Genomic DNA, 19273 nt, shown 5'->3' with positions numbered 1-19273 from the left:
AATCCCAGCGACCAGTTAGGTCCCACAGAGTGGGTCTTCTCCGGGTCCCATCAACTAAACAATGTCGCTTGGCGGGACCCAGGGGAAGAGCCTTCTCTGTGGCGGCCCCGACCCTCTGGAATCAACTCCCCTCAGAGATTAGAATTGCTCCCACCCTCCTTACCTTTCATAAGCTTCTTAAAACCCACCTCTGCCGCCAGGCATGGGGGAATTAAGATTCCTTTTCCCCCCTAGGCCTTTACAATTTTATGCATGGTATATCTGTATGTATGTTTGGTTTTACAATAAGGGTTTTTAACTGTTTATATTGGATTGTCATATGTTGTTTACTACTGTTGTTAGCCACCCTGAGTCTACGGAGAGGGGCGGCATACAAATCCAATAAAATCAAATCAATCATTTACTCACCATTGAATAAGACACTTAGTGATCCTGATATTTATAAACATAATTATTTATTAACAATAATTTTTTTGTTATTTATTTGCAAAAATTATTAGTTTGGCGATGACGTATGATGTCATCGGGCAGGAAAAAACGGTATAGAAAATAGAATTTTTTTAAAAAAACCATGGTATAGGCTATTCGCGAAGTTCGAACCCGCGAAAATCGAGGGAACACTGTATATTAAAAACTGCACCAACTCATAATACGTTACCCCGAACAAAATGTTTTGTCTATAAAACAGTGAGAATCAGTCTTGTGCTTTGGTTCTAAAAATGGGAAGCCCCACAACTGAATGCTGTTCCAATTCTACAGTAATCTGTTTCACGTTTTTGTATAATTGTGTATTTCTTTTCCTATGACAATTTGTACGAAGTCAAAAGCAAATACCTGGGATGAGTATACAAAGGATGGTACGCTTTCCCCCAGAACGGCAGTGTGGATTCACGACTGCCTATTTTTGCAGTCCTGAAGTGTTATTCTGGCTGTGCCCTTGCTAATGTATTGAAGAGGCATTTTGGAAATGAGAGAATTGGTACAGCTTTTGTGGATTGTTCAGAGACTCATTTTCCTGTGAACCGTAGCAGACACTTACTAAAAGGAGAAAAATATTCAAGATCCATAAGACGGTTTGGCTAATGGCCTCATTACCACTATTGGCACTTTTCCCACTGAGCTAAATGGAAAGAGAAATAGATGGCACAGAAAGAAGGAGAGAATATCAGGGTCAGTCCACTGAGTTAGCTACCAAGGCTTTCTAATAGTTTTGTTCTTGTTCCCAGAGAAATTCCTTGTGTTCCGGTAACCTCAGCATTTTGTCACGGAAATAAATGGTTCAGAATTTTTGAAGCAGGAAGGGATGTTTCTACAAAGTATTGTACATATAATAAAGTGTTCCTAATACCATCCATATATGATCTCCATTTTGTAACTTCCTTCCCATGAATTGAACAGAAGAACATAAGAAGAGCCATGCTGAATCAGGCCAAAGCCCATCAAGTCCAGCATTCTGTGTCACACAGTGGCCCACCAATTGTCCATGGAGATCTTGAGCAGAAAGAGAAGGCAAGACCCTCCCTTTCCCTTGACCCCCAACAAGTGGTACCCAAGGGAATCCTGCCTGCCTCAACCAACATAGAGGCAGCACATGGACATCCGTTTCAATAACCACCGATACACTTGGCATCCATGAATCTGTCTAATCCTGCCTTGAAGCCATCAAGGCTGACAGCTGTCACAACTTCTTCTGGAAGTGAATTCCATAAACCAATGACCCTCTGGATGAGTAAATATTTCCCTTTATTTGTCCTCACTTTCTTACCTATGACCTTTAGGAAGTGCCCCCTCGTCCTAGTATTGTGTGATAGAGAAAATAATTTTTCTCTGTCCACCTTTATTTATTTATTTTATTTATTTATTGGATTTGTATGCTGCCCCTCTCCGGAGACTCGGAGCGGCTAACAGCAACAATAAAACAGTGTACAATAGTAATCTAATACTAAAAATGATTAAAAATCCATTAATATAAAAACCAAACATACATACATACATACCATGCATAGAATTGTAAAGGCCTAGGGGGAAAGAGGGTCTCAATTCTCCCATGCCTGATGGCAGAGGTGGGTTTTAAGTAGCTTACGAAAGGCAAGGAGGGTGGGGGGAGTTGGTTCCAGAGGGCCGGGGCCGCCACAGAGAAGGCTCTTCCCCTGGGTCCCGCCAAGCGACATTGTTTAGTTGACGGGTGGTTTCCTATCCCATGCATGATTTTATACACTTCCGATCAAGTCACCCCTTAAACGCCATCTTTCAAGGCTGAAGAGACCAAGGCGTTGTAACCTGGTATCATAAGGGAGGGGCTCCATTTCCTTGATCATTCTTGTTGCCCTTTTTTGCACCTTTAAGATAGCTGCTGGAAATTAAATCACCCCCACATTCAGCTCCTACTGATTATTTGGTCTTTCTGAAAACTCCACTGAGCAACTCCTTCTTGCTCAAAGCATAGATTCTAAAAACAAGGGGAAATGATCAACAGTCTAAGAAATGTGGGGGATTTAAAAAAAAAAAAAAAAAAGTCTGTCATAATAGCAGAGACTACTGCTACAGAAACACGCTTAAGTTTCCATCTCTGGCTTTGCAGAGCGTTACATGCCTGCCTGTTTCTGCCCAGAACAAACAAGGAAGATTAATGAGGAGCCAAATTGCCTCTGTTGTGTCATTAATGGGACCCCCAAGACCAACAGAGAGGAGCAGTTGTTTCTATCCATTTGTGAGTGCAAAGAAACATATCATCAAGTTTGCAGGAAACCAGGGAGGAGCTTAATCATTGTTGGTTTAGATGTGAATGGATGGTTCGAATACTGGGATTCAGTGAAGTTGCTGCAAAACAGAAAATCCGACTGGACGACTAGACTCGACGCACACGAGGAAGATTGAAAGCGTAGAAGAGACTTCTCAAGACTGAAGGCTTGTGGGAACAGACTACCTACCATTCCCTGCGAGAGCTATAATTGCTGTGACCGACAAGTGATAGCTATAGAGGATTATGGATGAACTTGGACAATGACCTAAAAAATGTGATTCAGAAAGATGGCCTCTTAAATTAATAGGTGTAGCTTATGATGGATTAAGGATGAAGAGGAGAGCGCGATTTTTCATTTAGGCTCCAACTTTCAGGCAAACTGTTGGCTCTTTCTGACCAGACTGGCCATATTTAGTGAGATCTCCATTTTCTGGCGAGCCATAGGACACCTATTCTATTTAGAATTATATTCTATAGTAGATCAGAATTCTGTTCTGTGGTAGATTTAAGTTGAAGGTCCAGTTTCATACTTTCCAACACATTTTCTGCTTCCAGGATTTTAATATATTGACTTTTTGATCTCGGCTCTCTTTAATACTGATTCTTGATATGCTTACGTATTGCAATACATAATATTGTAAAACTATTGTATTAGAACTGCGTGTCTCTCTCTCTCTCTCTCTCTCTCTCTCTCTCTCTCTCTCCCCCCCCCCTCCCTCTGTGTGTAATTTTCTCATTGCTCATTCAACTCAATCTTCTTCTGTTCAACACAATTCTGCTCCGTTGTAAAAAGAGTCCAGTTCCACTCTCAGGTGGAACCAGAATTTTCATATAAAGGATTTTTTTATATTGCAGAATTTAATCCCAAACATCCATACACATCCACTCCTACAATAAGAAGTACCCATTCTGTTGCAAAGAGGCAAGATGTAGTGTCTAGTCTTTGTCTTCTTAAGACAGAGGTCTTCAAACTTGGCAACTTTAAGGCTTATGGACTTCAGCTCCCAGGATTCTAGCTGGCTGGAGAATTCATGGAGTTGAAGTCCACAAGCCTTAAAGTTGCCAGGTTTGGGGACCCCTGTCTTAAGACAACCATCTACAAATGAATGCTTTCATGGAGAACATATGTTCCTGGGAACTATCTGCATGGACTGTCTATCCCCTGAAGGAGAATGTCCAGCCTTGGTGGCCTAGAGGTGGAGCTCCTGCCTCACAATCAGGAGGTTGGGAGTTTGATCCTAGGTAGAGACAGATGAAGGTTCTCCTGCTTGGGTAGAGGGTTGGACTAGATGACTTGCAAGGTCCCTTCCAACTATGGGTTATTTGTTATCTGTATGTGACACAACATCAGGTAGGACTTTTTGGGAGGTGGGCAAAAGCTAGTATGACTCTGCGCTCCCTCTGGCTTCCTCTGGTTTTGCTGTTAGCCAAACTCAGTGATGGGCTCCTACAGATACGGTCAGGAATGCAGTACTGGTAGAAAAATTTTGGTCAGGTACACAGTACCAGTAGAAAAATTTTGAATTTTTTTCTTTTTTTCCCTTCTGGGCTCTGGGTATGTTTTTCCTATCACAGTAAATGAGGTTGAATGTGTATAATTCTAGAAGAGCTCTCTCTCTCTCTCTCTCTCTGTGTGTGTGTGTGTGTGTACATACACATACAGTTTATATAGTAAATAATGTATATTTTTTGTGTGACTGTGTGTGATATGTATGTACACAAATGGCATATATACATAGAATTAAATAGTATATTTTGGATGTTCAGTAATAATAAATAGAGAAATTGTATCTCTTTGAGACGAGGAGAGGCCAGGCACCCTAACCCAAACCCTTGACACGAGTGACATCAAGTTAGCCACCTTTAAGCCAGTCATGTGACCTTTAAGCCAACCCTCCACATGATTGTCAAGCCACTCCCACCTGGTCACATGGCCTGCAAGCCACATCTACAAAATAAGCCACGCCCACAGTGTGGTAGTAAAAACATTTGTAGCCCTTCACTGGCCAAACCCTTGCAATCTCATCATTGATTTTTCTCATTTCACAAAGACTCGGGAAGGCAGCAACAGGGAAGAATTTCAGGACACCAAAAAACCGGGAGGAAAGACAGGATTCGATGCAAGCCTATTCGAGCCCTGCAAATCCTGGAGCTGGCTTTCTGTGTGTTTTGCATGAGGGAAAGCAAGCAAGCCCTCTTCCGTCGCCCTGCTGGCCTGTAATCTTATGTGAACATGTTGGGGAATGAGTGGCATAGACCATATGCCTCTATGGTGTAAGCTGATGCACTGCTACATCCAATTTCTCAAGAGTCTGATGCGCTATAAAGATAAAATACAGCCGGCAAAGGCATTTGAAGGCTCATCAAACGTGCCAAGTTTTAGCTGGCTCTGGAGCTGTCGGATGAGGAATATCTAATTAGCAGCTGACTTTACTTTAATTTCCTGCTGCCGCCAACATTTAAGTCAATAAAAAACAAACGGAGAAATCTTTGAATGCAACACGGTTGCAGTACGAGCTGTAAATAAAGCCACAGCTTGAAAAGTTCCCCAAGCGAGCCCTCAGGCAGTGAAAAGCCCCCTGACCCTCATTCCCTTCCCCACCATTGAGTGGGTGGCTTGGTTACCCCTGGACCTCTGAACAGGCCTCTGAGAGACCAGAAGGGGGAAAGGCTCTTCTCATTGGAGGGCGGTGGGGAAGACCGTAAGGAGCAAGAACAACATTTTCTATTGGGCTGAGGGAGCTACAGATTTATGGGCTCAAACCTAAATCCAATCTCTTTGGAAGGAGTCCTTGTTCTTGGCTCGATTCTGGGCCTGAAAGCTGCAGCTGATGATGTAAACGCTGCCATTAGACGAGGTTCCAGAGGGAGCCTTACAACAAGATGGGGCTTCCTTTCCGACAAAGAAGTCCCTTCTGTTTCTCACACTCAGGTTGACACCATGCGAGTCAGCCTTAATGGAATAGAATAGAATAGAATTAGGATAGAATTAGAATAGAGTAAAATAGAATAGAATATAGAATAGTTTAGAATATAGAATAGAATAGAATAGAATAGAAGAATGTAGAATAAAATTATTTATTGGCCAAGTGTGATTGGACGCACAGGGAATTTGTCTTCGGTGCAAGACCCAAGGTGGCACAGTGATTAGAGTGCAATACTGCAGGCTACTTCAGCTGACTGCTAGCTAGCTGTAGTCCAGCAGTTCAAATCTCCAGGTTGACTCCGGCTCCAGGTTGACTCAGCCTTCCATCGTTCCGAGGTGGGTAAAATGAGCACCCAGATTGTTGGGGGCAATATGCTGATTCTGTAAACCCCTTAGAGAGGGCTGTAAAAGCACTGTGAAGTGGTATATAAGTGTTATTGCTATTGCTATATGCTCTCAGTGTACATAAAAGAAAAGATACATTTGTCTTCAAGAATCATGAGGTACAACACTTAATGATTATCATAGGTCATACGACTCACAGGGTACAAAAAACAATCAGGAAACAATCAATATTAATATAAATCGTAAGGACACAAGCAAAAACAATGAGAGGAATTTAGCTAGATACTGTCCTACAATTGATAGTTTGGAGGATAACAAGACAGCTTCCTCAAAACATCTGGGCATGATTTCGATTTTTTCATGGTTGCTCTCTATATGCCTACTTTGGGGAGAGGATACCTGTTCTAGTAGCTATTTAGTTGCATATTTGTGTATTGTTTCAGCTTTGGTTTTATATTTTTGATGGGCTAAGATGTATACATGGCACCGGACCAGGGTATCTAGAAGACCGCCTTCTGCTACACGAATCCCAGTGACCGGTTAGGTCCCACAGAGTGGGCTTTCTCCGGGTCATTTCAACAAAACAATGCCGTTTGGCGGGGCCCAGGGGAAGAGCCTTCTCTGTGGCAGCCCCGGCCCTCTGGAACCAACTCCCCCCGGAGATTAGAATTGCCCCCACCCTCCTCGCCTTTCGTAAGCTCCTTAAAACCCGCCTCTGCCATCAGGCATGGGGGAACTGAGATTTTTTTTCCCCTAGGCCTTTACAATTTGTGCATGGTATGTTTGTTTGTATGTATGTCTGATTTTACAATAAGGGTTTTTTAGTTGTTTTAGTATTGGATTTACATGCTGTTTTTTATTACTGTTGTTAGCTGCCCCGAGTCTACAGAGAGGGGCGGCATACAAATCCAATAAATAAATAAATAAAATAAATACAAACCAAGATGACAGACCAGGACGCCAAGATAAAACTTATATTCTATTTATGCACAGAAAGTCCTTTGTTTCCTTCCCCCACACTTTTTTGCTTAAAATACAGTTATCAGGAAGCTGTTTTTGGAGATTTGCATTTGGGCAGGTTCCAACTGGTTAGTAGAGCGCGCACAGCCAGGGGTTTTGGAGATTTGACAGCAAGGACAGATAGGAGGCCGAAAAATCAAAGGAGCAAGGTCTTTCTTACGGCATTGGCTAGTTGCAATCTCCAGCCAAGTGCCTTTGAGCGTTGCTGGGTCTGCAATGACTTTGCAACTCCAGGGATTGTTTTTCTTTTATACTTGTATACAAGAAAATCCAGTGATTTATCCATTTCCCCAAATAGGTGCAAGGCCAGAGATTTCTTATGAGGAAGGGTTTCTCTTCCCCATACACACACACACACACACACATTTTTCACTTCTATTTTGCAGAGCAGGCATTTTTCCCCAATGCAAAATGATAAAGTCTTGTCCTTTATGCGGAATTTTCTTTCCCTTCCAGTTTTTTTTCTCTCTCTCTCCCTCTCTCTCTCTTTTCCTTTCTCCCTCCCTTCTTTTCTCTCCTCTCTTCTCCTCCAGTTAAATATATGTCAAGAGTGATCACACAGAATGAAAACAGATAAAATATGGGGGATCTTATGCCTGGCCAATGCTATTTTTATACACATTTCCCCTGATTGCCCAACACAGGCATCCCACAGGTTCCGAGTTGCCCCTGCAGCCTTTTGCAGACTAAACATGATGGAATAGCTTGGAGAAGAGTATATCAGACAGAGTAGATTTATGTTAGTGGGCAAAACCTTCAAGTCAGACGATGCTACAGATGCCTCCGATCAATACCTATCAATAGTAAGCCGTCAAAGTAAGCTCCAACCGGCCTGGCTGCACAGCAACAGCACCACCTTGTGGGCAGAATGGCAGGTGGCACACAAAACAGAAACGGTTTTGTTTCTTACGTAAAGTGGGAAAAATGATGGCAATCCATTAAAAGCCACAGTACAGCATATTCAGGGGTGGGCTGTTGCCCAGATGGGATGGGGGGAATGCAGTGGGGTAGAGAAAATGGAACTCCACCCCAGAGCACCTAATTTTCACAGAAAGATGTTGAAAGAAAATGTTTTTTTAAATTATTATTATTATTATTATTATTATTATTATTATTATTATTTATTAGATTTGTATGCCTGAGCATATTTAAGAGCTAAGGTCACCTCACTCAGATCTACTGCTGGTCTTTCTCCTACTTCTCTAATTCTACCTTCAAAATCCCTTTTTGCATGAAGCTCTTTTATATTAGTGGGCAGGGAGAGGCAAGACATATAGTACCAGTCCTTAGAGCCCCTTGTCATATTCCAAAGATTTCAAGGATGAATCTTAAAAGATGCAAAACCTTGATGCACCCTCTCCAAGCAGTTATTGCAGATGGGAGGAACAGCAGTTCTGCCGTCTCAGGTCCCATTCGCACAAATGCAACATAAGATGCCGGCATAAATCGTCTTTCTTTGATGGGCTATGTATATGCTTGTATTTCAGGATGCCCTATGAGAAATGCGTGATGTATTGGATCTTTGAAAAGTTAATTCTGCTTTTATTTTCCTTACTTGGTAAAACTATTTCAGGCTGTCATGTTTTAAAACCCCCCGAGAGCAGTTTCTATTTTATCTGATCAAGATGATCAAGAACTGGTACCCAGCTGTATGAGGGAAGTATAAGGAATCTGGGCATGTTTAACTTGCAAAAGAGAACATTAAGGAGTGGTACGATAATGGTCTATAAATATCTAAAAGCTGTCACATGCAAAAGAGACATTTATTCTCTGTTGAAACTTAGAACAGGATGAGAACCAATAAATTGAAATTAAAAGAAAAGAGACTTAAAACCGAGGATCAGGAGGAGGGTTTTTTTAAATATCAAAGCTGTTAAGCGATGGAACATTCCGCCTAGCAACCCCCTGACTGGAGGTTTTATAAGGAGATTGGATTGATACCTGCTGAGATGAACCAGTGGATGTGGATAAGGTGATGGCCTAGAAGCCAGGAGATGGTGAGTTCTAGGCCTCCCTTAGCATGAAAGCTGGCCAGGTGGCTTTATCAATCCAATCCTCCTCATAGGGTTGTTGTTGTGGGAAAATAGGCAGGAGCAATAGTTATGTTCATTACGTTCAGTTCTATATACAGTGTTCCCTCGACTTTTGCGGGGGATGCGTTCCGAGACCACCTGCGAAAGTTGAATTTCCGCGAAGTAGAGATTTGGAAGTAAATACACTATTTTTGGCTATGGACAGTATCACAAGCCTTCCCTTAACACTTTAAACCCCTAAATTACAATTTCCCATTCCCTTAGCAACCATTTAGATTATTCCTCACCATGTTTATTTATTAAAGTTTATTTAAAAAAATATTTATTAAAGGCAGACAAAAGTTTAGCAATAACATATGACATCATCGGGCGGGAAAAACCGTGGTATAGGGGGGGAAACAGCGAAGTATTTTTTTTAAATTAATATTTTTGAAAAACCGTGGTATAGACTTTTCGCGAAGTTCGAACCCGCGAAAATCGAGGGAACACTGTATCTTTAAAATCAGGATAAAAATCTAATAATAGGTATCTCTCTCATACAAACACACTTCTCAAAAATACTGTACATCAATTGTTCTTGAAGATAGGAAATACAGAAGGGGCTTTGATAGTCCCACAAAGCTCTTTAAAATTCTTAAGGCTCTGTGTATCCTTAAATTATAACAGCTGATGCAGGATCTCAGTGACTTTCTTGGTTGAAAATCCCACTACCCCTGAAATTACTATTTAATCAACATAAATTGTTCCCACTAACCTTACTTATACCTTCCGCTGAGTGCTTTCCTGATCTTCCTCATAAATTTTCTTCTTTCAGAAACATTCTTCCCTTGTTTCAGAGTTCACGGGTTCTCTCTGAATTTGATGATGTGAAACCTGCCAAAGTAGAGCTTTTCCCTACGAGGCTATCATTTAATTTCGTTTGTTAAATCACAGAGGGCATGGTATGTTCTCAACCATTTTATAGCCAAACTAACTAGTAATTATATCTGGAATTTTAAACTCATTTCAGGTGATGGAGTGTGGCAGTTTTCCAAGCCTATATTCTTGCTCCGTTGGGTTTCTCCCTCTCTCCCTTTCTTGCAGTTCCATTTTAAATCTTTGAGGAAAATGCAAATTTAACAGAAGTGGGAGAAGGGAAGGTAGAACATAGAGGGATAATGAAGCAGCGCTGGAAATGATGAATGTTACTGGAGGTTGAGCAATGAGAAAATTGACCCAAGCAAACTAATAAAAGAAAGTGGCATAGAGTGAAGGCTTATTTCAAAACTGGGGTGACATTTAGGAGTGACTATTTGTCACATGGATCATAGCTCTAGCTTCTGTCTACCATCCATTGTCTCCTCTTCTATCATGTGTCTGTCTGTCTGTCTGTCTGTCTGTCTGTCTGTCTGTCTGTCTATCCATCTACCTACCTATCTACCTATCATCTACCTCTTTCTATTATCTATTTATCATATGTAAGAACTACCCATCTCCCTCATATTAGGAACTCTGTAGTTCAATTATGCTCTACAGTATTATTAAACTACAGCTTCCCCTGTCTTGTACTACTGAAGGTCTTGGCTTGATCTGATGGAATTTGAGTTCAACAATACCTGGAAGATCACCATTGCTTATGGTGATAGGGTGTTATCACTTTACTCTGCATTGCCTCTCTTTTATGCATTGTTCAGCAAGATAGAAGAGGGGAAGAAGAAGAGACTTAATTTTGACACCTTGCGTTTTTTTTAAAAATAATTCTTTGTTTACCCACATGTTTCTTAGAAGGGTCACTTTGGTAAAATCTGCCCATGCCTCTTGCAAGCTTCTCTAATGTTGATCCTGGAATAAAGTTGCTAGGAAGATACGAACGAATGCTGTTCTCTGTTTTCTCTTACAGAGCTCCTGTGAGACCTTGGGCCGCCATTCCGAAGGCACCTACCCCACAGGCCTCCTGCCCAACCACCACCATCGCCACCACTACTCGCCCCAGGGGGTCTTCGAAGACTTTGCTTGCTAGTCCAACTCCCATGTAGGGGAGAAAGGCTGATAGAGAGGCTTTGGGCCCAGCACACTCCACTCGTGCTAATGGCTCTTCCTAGTCGACGCCAGACCAACCTATGTCCTCCCATTTACCCAAGGCTTTCCAAAAGCATCTTACACTTTTCACTCCGCCCCACCCCACCCCATCTAACCCTGGCCCTTCTCCAAGAATCGGTGCCCGCCCTCCCATACCGAAGCACAGATGCAGGCTGAACTGCCAAAGTCAGGGAGGCCTCTGAGCAGCTCCATCGATCGAAATAAGCTCAGGGCAGTCGGCGCTCACCCTCAAAATAGGAGGAAGGACCCCGGGGGAAATGGAGCATGCTGGGGACTAGAGGTGCCTTCTCAAGAAAGAGGAGCAAAATTCTCCCGAGGCCTAGTCAGAAGGGACAAGACTGGCCAGTCAATTGCTTTACAAGCCTCTGTAGTCGAATCTCCTTTGGCTGCAGACTCCACTTGGGGGAAAACATGTTCTTTGTAGCATTTCTCACTTGACCCTCCCTTCCTCTCCCGCAGCCGTATTCCTGGTTTTGCCCCATCTACACACCCCTCTGCCCACATCCAGACCATTCAGACATACATTTACCCTGGTCCAAACGTTACATGCACACAGAGGTGTCTCAGGGCAAAAATCAGGTTCTCTCTCTCTGTTTGACAGTCCCTGTTGCTCACCTATTGCTGCCCACACCAGGACTGGACACACACAGGGTTCAAGATCACAAATCCTGCTCTTTCAAGGGAGATCCAGGCTATTTGCCTTCATTGTACAGACTCTGGCCTGTTACCTCACCCCTCCTCGCATCTTCCTTCCTCTTTCACTACTGTAAATGTGTACATAAGTGTTTGGGGCCTATGGGTTTTAGCCACCCACCCGGGCCTCTTGTCGTTGCAGCTGCCTCCTGCTGGTGTCTCCAAGAACTGCTGGTGCTGTTAGGCGCCTCAAGACATCAAAGCTCAGGTTCCCTCCAGGCCCAGCAGGAGGTGGCTGAACCCCTGAGTCTCCTCGGGGACTCCCTTCCCAGGTGCACAGACTTCTCGCCACCTCAGCTGTCCTCTCCTTCCATCCGTCCCCTCTCTCCAAAGGCATCCAGGGTTCAAGAAGCAACGACCCTGGAGTAAGACTCTCTGGGGGGCCCTTGTAATACAGGGAGGAGTGAGAAGCTCCCGCATCCCTCGCAATGCCAGCCTATGGGTTGAAGCACCCAGGCTGTTGATACATAGGGACGTCTTCTCCTCCCAAAGTGTTGTAGAGGGATGAGTAGCAAAATCCTTGCTTAAAGTTACAGTAGATCGAACTACCTAGCCACTTCCTGGGGCAAAGGATGCCCAGCTATGGCCCTCAGATCCCAAGCAGCAAACCAGAAAGATCCTTAAACCATTGTTAAAACACGTGCCCCACCCCTAGTCAAGTGCTCCCCCCCACCGGTACTAACAAGGCGTTTTCAGAAAGGAAGGCGGCGCTTGCACAAGAAAATGCTGGGAATCCTCCTCTTGCTCCTATCTCTAGCGAGCAGCAAGTGTCAAGGTTTTTGACCGCAGTCGAGGGAGCAGCCTAGGAAGGATAACATCCAAGCCATCCACCTGAAGAAAGGAGCGGCCTTTGGGTGCGGTGGGATGGGATGCAGACTGCCCACCAGCCTTGGATCTTCCTGGGAAAGATCCCTCCTCCTGTACTTTTACTGAGCGCAAGTCGCTGTTTTACACGTGTATAAATTTCTCCCAATAAAGAGGCACAGGTAGAACTCCAGGTGTGTCTGTTGTGGCATCTCCAGCTAATCGACTTAAGCTAATAACGGGAATGCTGCCTTTTGTAATTTCTTCTCCTTTCCCCTCCTTTTTCTAATTTCTTCTCCTTTCCTAATTCCTCCCGCAAAGCTGCCTTACCATTAGAACAGCCGCCATCTGTATCCCCAAATTGATCTACTCCGACTTGAGAAACATCATTATTAAGGGCTGCCCTTATTAATAACCGCAGGTTCTTGATACAGGCAACTCATGATGCCGCCACACTTGGAACAAAATTTAAAGTGCTCCACTTATAGTGCGACAGAGCCAAGCTACAATAGACTGCAGGCTCTTGGTTTTGTTCTAAACGTAGCTGTTCTGACAGGCTCTCTGGTAGAATCCTCCCAAAAATTCACAGGTACAAATTTCAGACACACATACGTTTGAAAATTCAAAACAATGTTCTTTATAATGAAAATTCACTTAAACCAAGCCCTCTTTTGGTATAGCAAAGAGCACTGATCTCCAAACAAACTGGTAATTTGTACAAGTCCCTTATCAGTTCTGTGATACTTATCTTGCAGCTGTGAGGCAATTCACAGTCCTTCTTTCACAAAGTGAAACACACTGCTCTGGTTTAGTTTCAAAGCGGGGGAAAATCAGCACACAAAAAGTCAAAGTCAGTAAAGCAGTCACAAAACACACAATGGCCAAACCCACAGGCTGCTCTTTATAGCAGCCTCACTAATTACTTCAGCCCCACCCAACCACAGGTGGCCTCATTTTCTTGGATAATAATCTCTCAGTTGTTGTTGCCTATGCATCGCTCTCCGCATGCGTGGCTGTATCATTAACTCTTGTTCTGTATCCAAGGAGGAGCTAGATAATTGATCTCCTTCTGAGCTGTCTGCCACTCTCCTCCTCCCTGTCACTCATGTATTCTCGGTCAGAGGAGCCTTCATCAGCAGGTTCCACCCGGGGGGGTGGGGGTGGGGGCAAAACAGGCCTGCAGCATGTGGATGTCTCCCCCACATCCACAGTCCTTGGGGCAGGAGCAGGGCCAGAGCTAACCACAACAGTAGCACACAGGGCAGGGGTGGGTTCCAGATTCTGCTACTGCCGGTTTGCTCAGAGATACACTGTGCGGTTGGGCACATGCCATACAGACAAATGTGCAGCACAGAAGCAAAAAATAAGATGGCGGTGCCTGTAGTACCACCAAGAGAACTGGCTCGGGAGCATGGTAGGCCTCAATCGCCGCTGGTTCCAATGAGTGACCCCAGCCACTAAGTTACTAACAGTTCTATAGAATCAGTCCGAACCGATAAAAACCCACCTCTGACCCAGGGATACAGTGGGTGCATTCTTTACCTTTACTACAGAAAAATCAAGCTGCAAAATAAATCCAGTTGTATGGAGTAACGTTTTCTGATCAAAGGGTTCCATTTTCAAGCTGGATACCAAACATTTTCATTATCTCAATCTTGCAACACTTTTACAAGCTGTTGGAGTTTGTCCCCAGTCCCAACATGGCAGATTTGTATTACTCTACTGGTCGTTACAGGCTTCCCCCAATCGAAAAAAATCAAAAAGAGCTTCCTAGCCTCTTTGCTCTTCACAATCCTCATTCCTCAGGGTTTCCTTCAAAAGGCAAATTATGTGTATATTTAAAGATTACATTCTAGGGTTGTTTGAGGCCTTCTTCCACTGTCTAGAGCAGAGGCCTCCAACCTTGGCAACTTTATGAGGTGTGGACTTCAACTCCCAGAATTCCTCAGCCAGCCATGCTGGCTGAGGAATTCTGGGAGTTGAAGTCCACACCTCATAAAGTTGCCAAGGTTGGACACTTCTAGTCTAGAGGAATAAAATATTTACCACAGTGGAGGGAGATAATATATCATCAATTACCATTATCATTATTTATTTATTTTGTCAAACAAGTATAGAATTATAGTTTGAATTAACATAACATAAGTAGAAAGTAGTGATAAAAAGGACAGTAGGGATGGGATGGTAGGCACAATGGTGAGCTTATGCACACCCCTTACATCCCCTTAGAAAAGGGGAGAGATTGACTGTTGATAATGTAAGGTTGAAGATTTTGGGATTGGGGGAGGAAACAAGGTAGTGAATTCCAGGCATTGACCACTCGATTTCTGAAATCGTATTTTCTGCAGTCAAGTTTGGAGCGGTTTACATTTAGTTTGTATCTGTTGCATGCTCTTGTGTTGTTAAAGGTGAAGTAGTCACTAGCAGGGAGGACATTTTGATGTATGATTTTATGAACAACAGTTTTATCAGTTCGAGGGATGTGGTTGTAAATTGTCTAAATGTAGTATTTGAAGTCTGGAGGAGTAAGGTAATTTGTTTTGAGAGGAAGAGTGAAGGACTCTTCTAGTGAAGTATTTCTGGACTTTCAATTGTGTCAATGTCTGTTATGCATTGAGGGTTCCATATAGGTGAGCTGTATTCAAGAATTGATCTGACGAATGTTTTGTGTGCTCTGATTAGCAGTTCAGAGTTCAGAGAAGAAGCTACGTAAGATTAGATTTACAGCTCTTAAAGCCTTTTTGGCAATGCTGTTACAGTGGGCTCTAACACCTAGGTCATTGGATATGAGTACTCCAAGGTCTTTGACAGAGTGAGGGTCATCTATGAGTTCAGTTCTTCCAAATGTGTATTTAGTATTTGGTTCTTTTTACCAATGCAAGGACAGAGCATTTGTTGGTTGAGATTTAAAGTTGCCAAAACAATTTTCCAAAGCCAGATCCCTTGACCTCATGCCATTTAGGTATTAATCGTTCCAAAATTAGTTTTAGATTGTCACCAGCAGAGGGCAGCAGGATTATTTCTTACACTCTTCCAAGTTGGCGGCTTAGCCAGGAGAAATGCTGGAGGGAGCCCAAATCGGGTGGTTTGCAAGAGGGCCTGCAAAAACTGGAAAGGCAAAGTGCAAAAAGGGAAAGGCCAGAGCTAATATGTCCAACCTCAGATTGACTGGAGCTTCTTTTAGGGACTCCCTAAATAACTAGAGCTCATATGCTTGCACCACCAACTTATTGCTGCAGTCCCATGTAGCTTGACTCTGAATTGTCACACTATAAGCAGAGCAAAGTTAGGAAAACATACAGAGGCAAGGCATATGCTCTGAAAACAATTATTTGTACCTCTCATACACATATACACATACACACTATTCCCCACAACAAACAAACAAGATGCATTGCAAATATCTCCCCTGAGAGCTAATGCAGCAATCCACCTGAACCCCAGTGTAAGGTTTCCAGATTGATAACACTGAATAAACAATGGGTTTGCTTGAAAAAGCAGTAATTTCAGCAGCGGCTGCCTTTATGCACAAAATGAAACGAAGAGCTAATTAGGGACAAATAAAGCCAACATCCTTGTGATCCAAGGAGAACACTAGTTAACCTGAATATGAATTGTGAATAAAAGGAGAACTTGTGTTTTGCCTGCATGGTTTTCAGGCACCCCAGCCAGGAAAACATCATAGATTTATTTATTTTTTTAAATCTGATTTCTGTTTCTCCTAAAGTCCAAAACATTTGAGAATAATTCCTGCTCTTCATTATTCTTAGAATCAGTTCAAGATCATGAGTATTTTCAAGGAAGGCTTATTCACACTTCATGCCACCTCAGCCACTAACATTTACCTGGGGGTGGAATTATCTGCCATTAGAATTGTCCTTTAAGTTTCCCCCATCTATATTCTCAACTGGAAAAATCCAAACGAGTGAAAGGGAACAACTATGAAATGCCTTTGGCCAGTAGCCTGAAGAACCCCCTTCTGGAGGCAGTGCCGTGGCCTAAAAGATGTCGAATGTGCCACTTCCATATTGCCTGAAGAAAGTGTTCATCCTCCCACAGCCAGTGATGAATGTTGCCTGGCCACATCTAATCTCAGGTGGTTCCTCCCTGGAGAAATCATTTTCACTTCAGTTTTTCTTTCCCTCTCTCTGGCTGAAAATCTTTGGGTTCCTTCAAGCCTATTTGTACAGATTACATTCTTAACGATGTAAGAATCCCTATTAATTTATTTATGTATTTATCTGAATGTACACTATAGAAATCGGCTAGAGTGACATATACTACTACAGTATTTGGAATTATCTGTACCCATAACAAGTAGTTGGAAGTATTGGTCAAAATCCTAGAAGTAATACAGTCATAAAGGGTGGAGAGGAAGAAATGGAATAGAATAGAAATTCTTTATTGGCCAAGTGTGATTGGACACACAAGGAATTAGTCTTCAGTGTATAATCTCTCAGTGCACATAAAAAATACTTTCATCATGTAGGATAAATGTGTAAGATAAAACACATTTAAGGGTTAAATAAGGTTCAGGAGGGAAGTGTTTTTAATAGGAAAGTGAACATAAAAACAAGGGGGCACAAGCTGAGGTTAGTTGGGGGAAAGATCAGAAGCAATGTGAGAAAATATTTTACTGAACGAGTAGTAGATGCTTGGAACAAACTTCCAGCAGACGTGGTTGGTAAATTCATAGCATCTGAATTTAAACATACCTGGGATAAACATATATCCGTCCTAAGATAAAATACAGGAAATAGTATAAGGGCAGACTAGATGGACCAGGAGGTCTTTTTCTGCTGTCCATCTTCTATGTTTCTTCTATGTTTCTGCATAGTGATAGTCATAGAATACTAAATAAGCAATCAAATCATACTAGGAAATTAAATAAAACATAAATCGTAAAGATACAAGCAACAAGTTTATAATAAGCGGGAGGAGCTAGGTAATAGGAAGTATGGGAGGAATAATAGTAATACCGTCTTAGTAAATAGTTTGATAATGTTATGGGAATTAGTTGTTTAGCAGAGTGATGACATGCAGAAAAAAATATCTTTGTGTCTTGCTCTATAATGTCTTGACATAGGGTAGAAGTTGAAACAAATTATATCCAGGATGTGAGGGGCCTGTACATGTTTTCACAGCCCTCTTTTTGACTCGTGCAGTATGCAGGTCTTCAATGGAAGGCAGATTGGTCAGAGAGTTTCAAGTGATCCTAAACCAGAATGCTCTAGAACAGGAGAACTAAATCAGTGGTCCTCAACCTTTCTAATGCCGCAACCCCTTAATACAGTTCCTCACGTTGTGGTGACCCCGCAACCATTAGTCTAGCTCCAATTCTCCCAACAGAGCTTTGAGCTGATTGGCAGGAAGATCAGAGGGACACCCCCACTGCAAACACCTGATTGGTTGGATTGTAAAAAATATGTTCCAAGGCACCAGAATAGAAGCTTTAGTTCCTAACACCATGGGAAATTTGTCTTTTCCCATGGTCTTAGGCGACCCCTATGAAACGGCCATTCAACCCCCAAAGAGGTCCCGACCCCCAGGTTGAGAATCACTGGTCTAAATGAAACAATAATCCCTTGCAATTATCATGTGCTAACCAAAACCACTTGATAGAACTAGTACCAGCCTCATTGTAGTTGGCCCCAGTGTGTATATGCAAGCATGCATTCTTATAAGAGTCATATGTTACCCCAATCCCTGACCCCCATATTCTGCTCTTATGGGCAGGTTGAAGGACTGGGACTGTTTTGGCCTGCCTGTGCCCTTAGAGAAAGGAAATACCCAAATTTCCTTTCTCCCGCTTGTTTGTTTGATTGATTTTTACGTCGCCCTTCTCCTTAGAGTCAGGGCGGCTTACAACATGTTAGCAATAGCACTTTTTAACAGAGCCAGCATATTGCCCCCGCAATCCGGGTCCTCCTTTTGAATTCCCTTTATGGTCCCTCAATCATGTGTCTGGCTGTCTTCTATTCATGCCACCCTTACCTGGTGGTGCTTTTTCCCATGACCTGTCTGATTATTGTACAATCACACAGAGAGAGAGTGAGTATGGACTCAGGCAGGCACTGCCCAGCCACCCATCTCTATGTCTCTGCCTTAAAATAACTTTTAATGGAGTTTTAGTTTGTTAATGTTTTAGCCTTAGATAATGTTCGACTTCTTTTTGTAGCTATTTGTTGTATTCATACTGTTGTTGTAAGCTGTTGTAAATAATAAAGAAATAAACCCCCCAAACACCAAAAAAATGAAACAGAACAAGATGCTTAAACTGCCATGGAAACTGACTGCAAGAAAATAGGGGGGGGGTCTCCAGGAGAAGACCTCGACTACACTCAGCTGGCAGTTTGATCTCATCCAGCTCCTCAAACTTCACCTTTAATTCAAAATGAGTAATAAATGAGTTATAAAAGAATCCATAAAAGGGTTTAAATTCTGTCCCTTTTGTTGCTTATTTGGAACACCCGAGGAGTGCAGAATAGGGGTGTGTGTGTTGTGTGTGCGTGTGCATGCACACATCCACAGGCACCATTACAGGTTCTTACAGAAGCTATTATTTCGATGACTGACTCCTATTAGACTTTGTTAAAGAACTATGGTGGAGATTAATCAATTCTTCATTAA

General features: G+C 42.6%; 1 protein-coding gene across 3 annotated transcripts in view; it reads left to right on the top strand.

Moving 5' to 3' along the window:
- ASIC4 (acid sensing ion channel subunit family member 4) overlaps positions 1–12831 on the top strand; it is a 168124-nt gene extending 155293 nt beyond the window's left edge. For all 3 annotated transcript variants that reach the window (XR_011556892.1, XM_070728583.1, XM_070728575.1), the window contains exon 10: positions 10947–12831. Coding sequence is in view for 2 of the 3 variants with exons in the window: in XM_070728583.1 (XP_070584684.1) it covers positions 10947–11066 (120 nt within the window). In the remaining variant the exon portion in view is untranslated. The remainder of the gene's footprint in view (positions 1–10946) is intronic.
- The last annotated feature ends 6442 nt before the right edge of the window (positions 12832–19273 follow it).

Source organism: Erythrolamprus reginae, chromosome 1 (genome assembly GCF_031021105.1).
Source record: "Erythrolamprus reginae isolate rEryReg1 chromosome 1, rEryReg1.hap1, whole genome shotgun sequence".
NCBI classification, from domain to species: Eukaryota; Metazoa; Chordata; class Lepidosauria; order Squamata; family Dipsadidae; genus Erythrolamprus; species Erythrolamprus reginae.
Note: the sequence above shows the minus strand (reverse complement) of the source record. Positions and strands in the feature narration are given on the sequence as shown.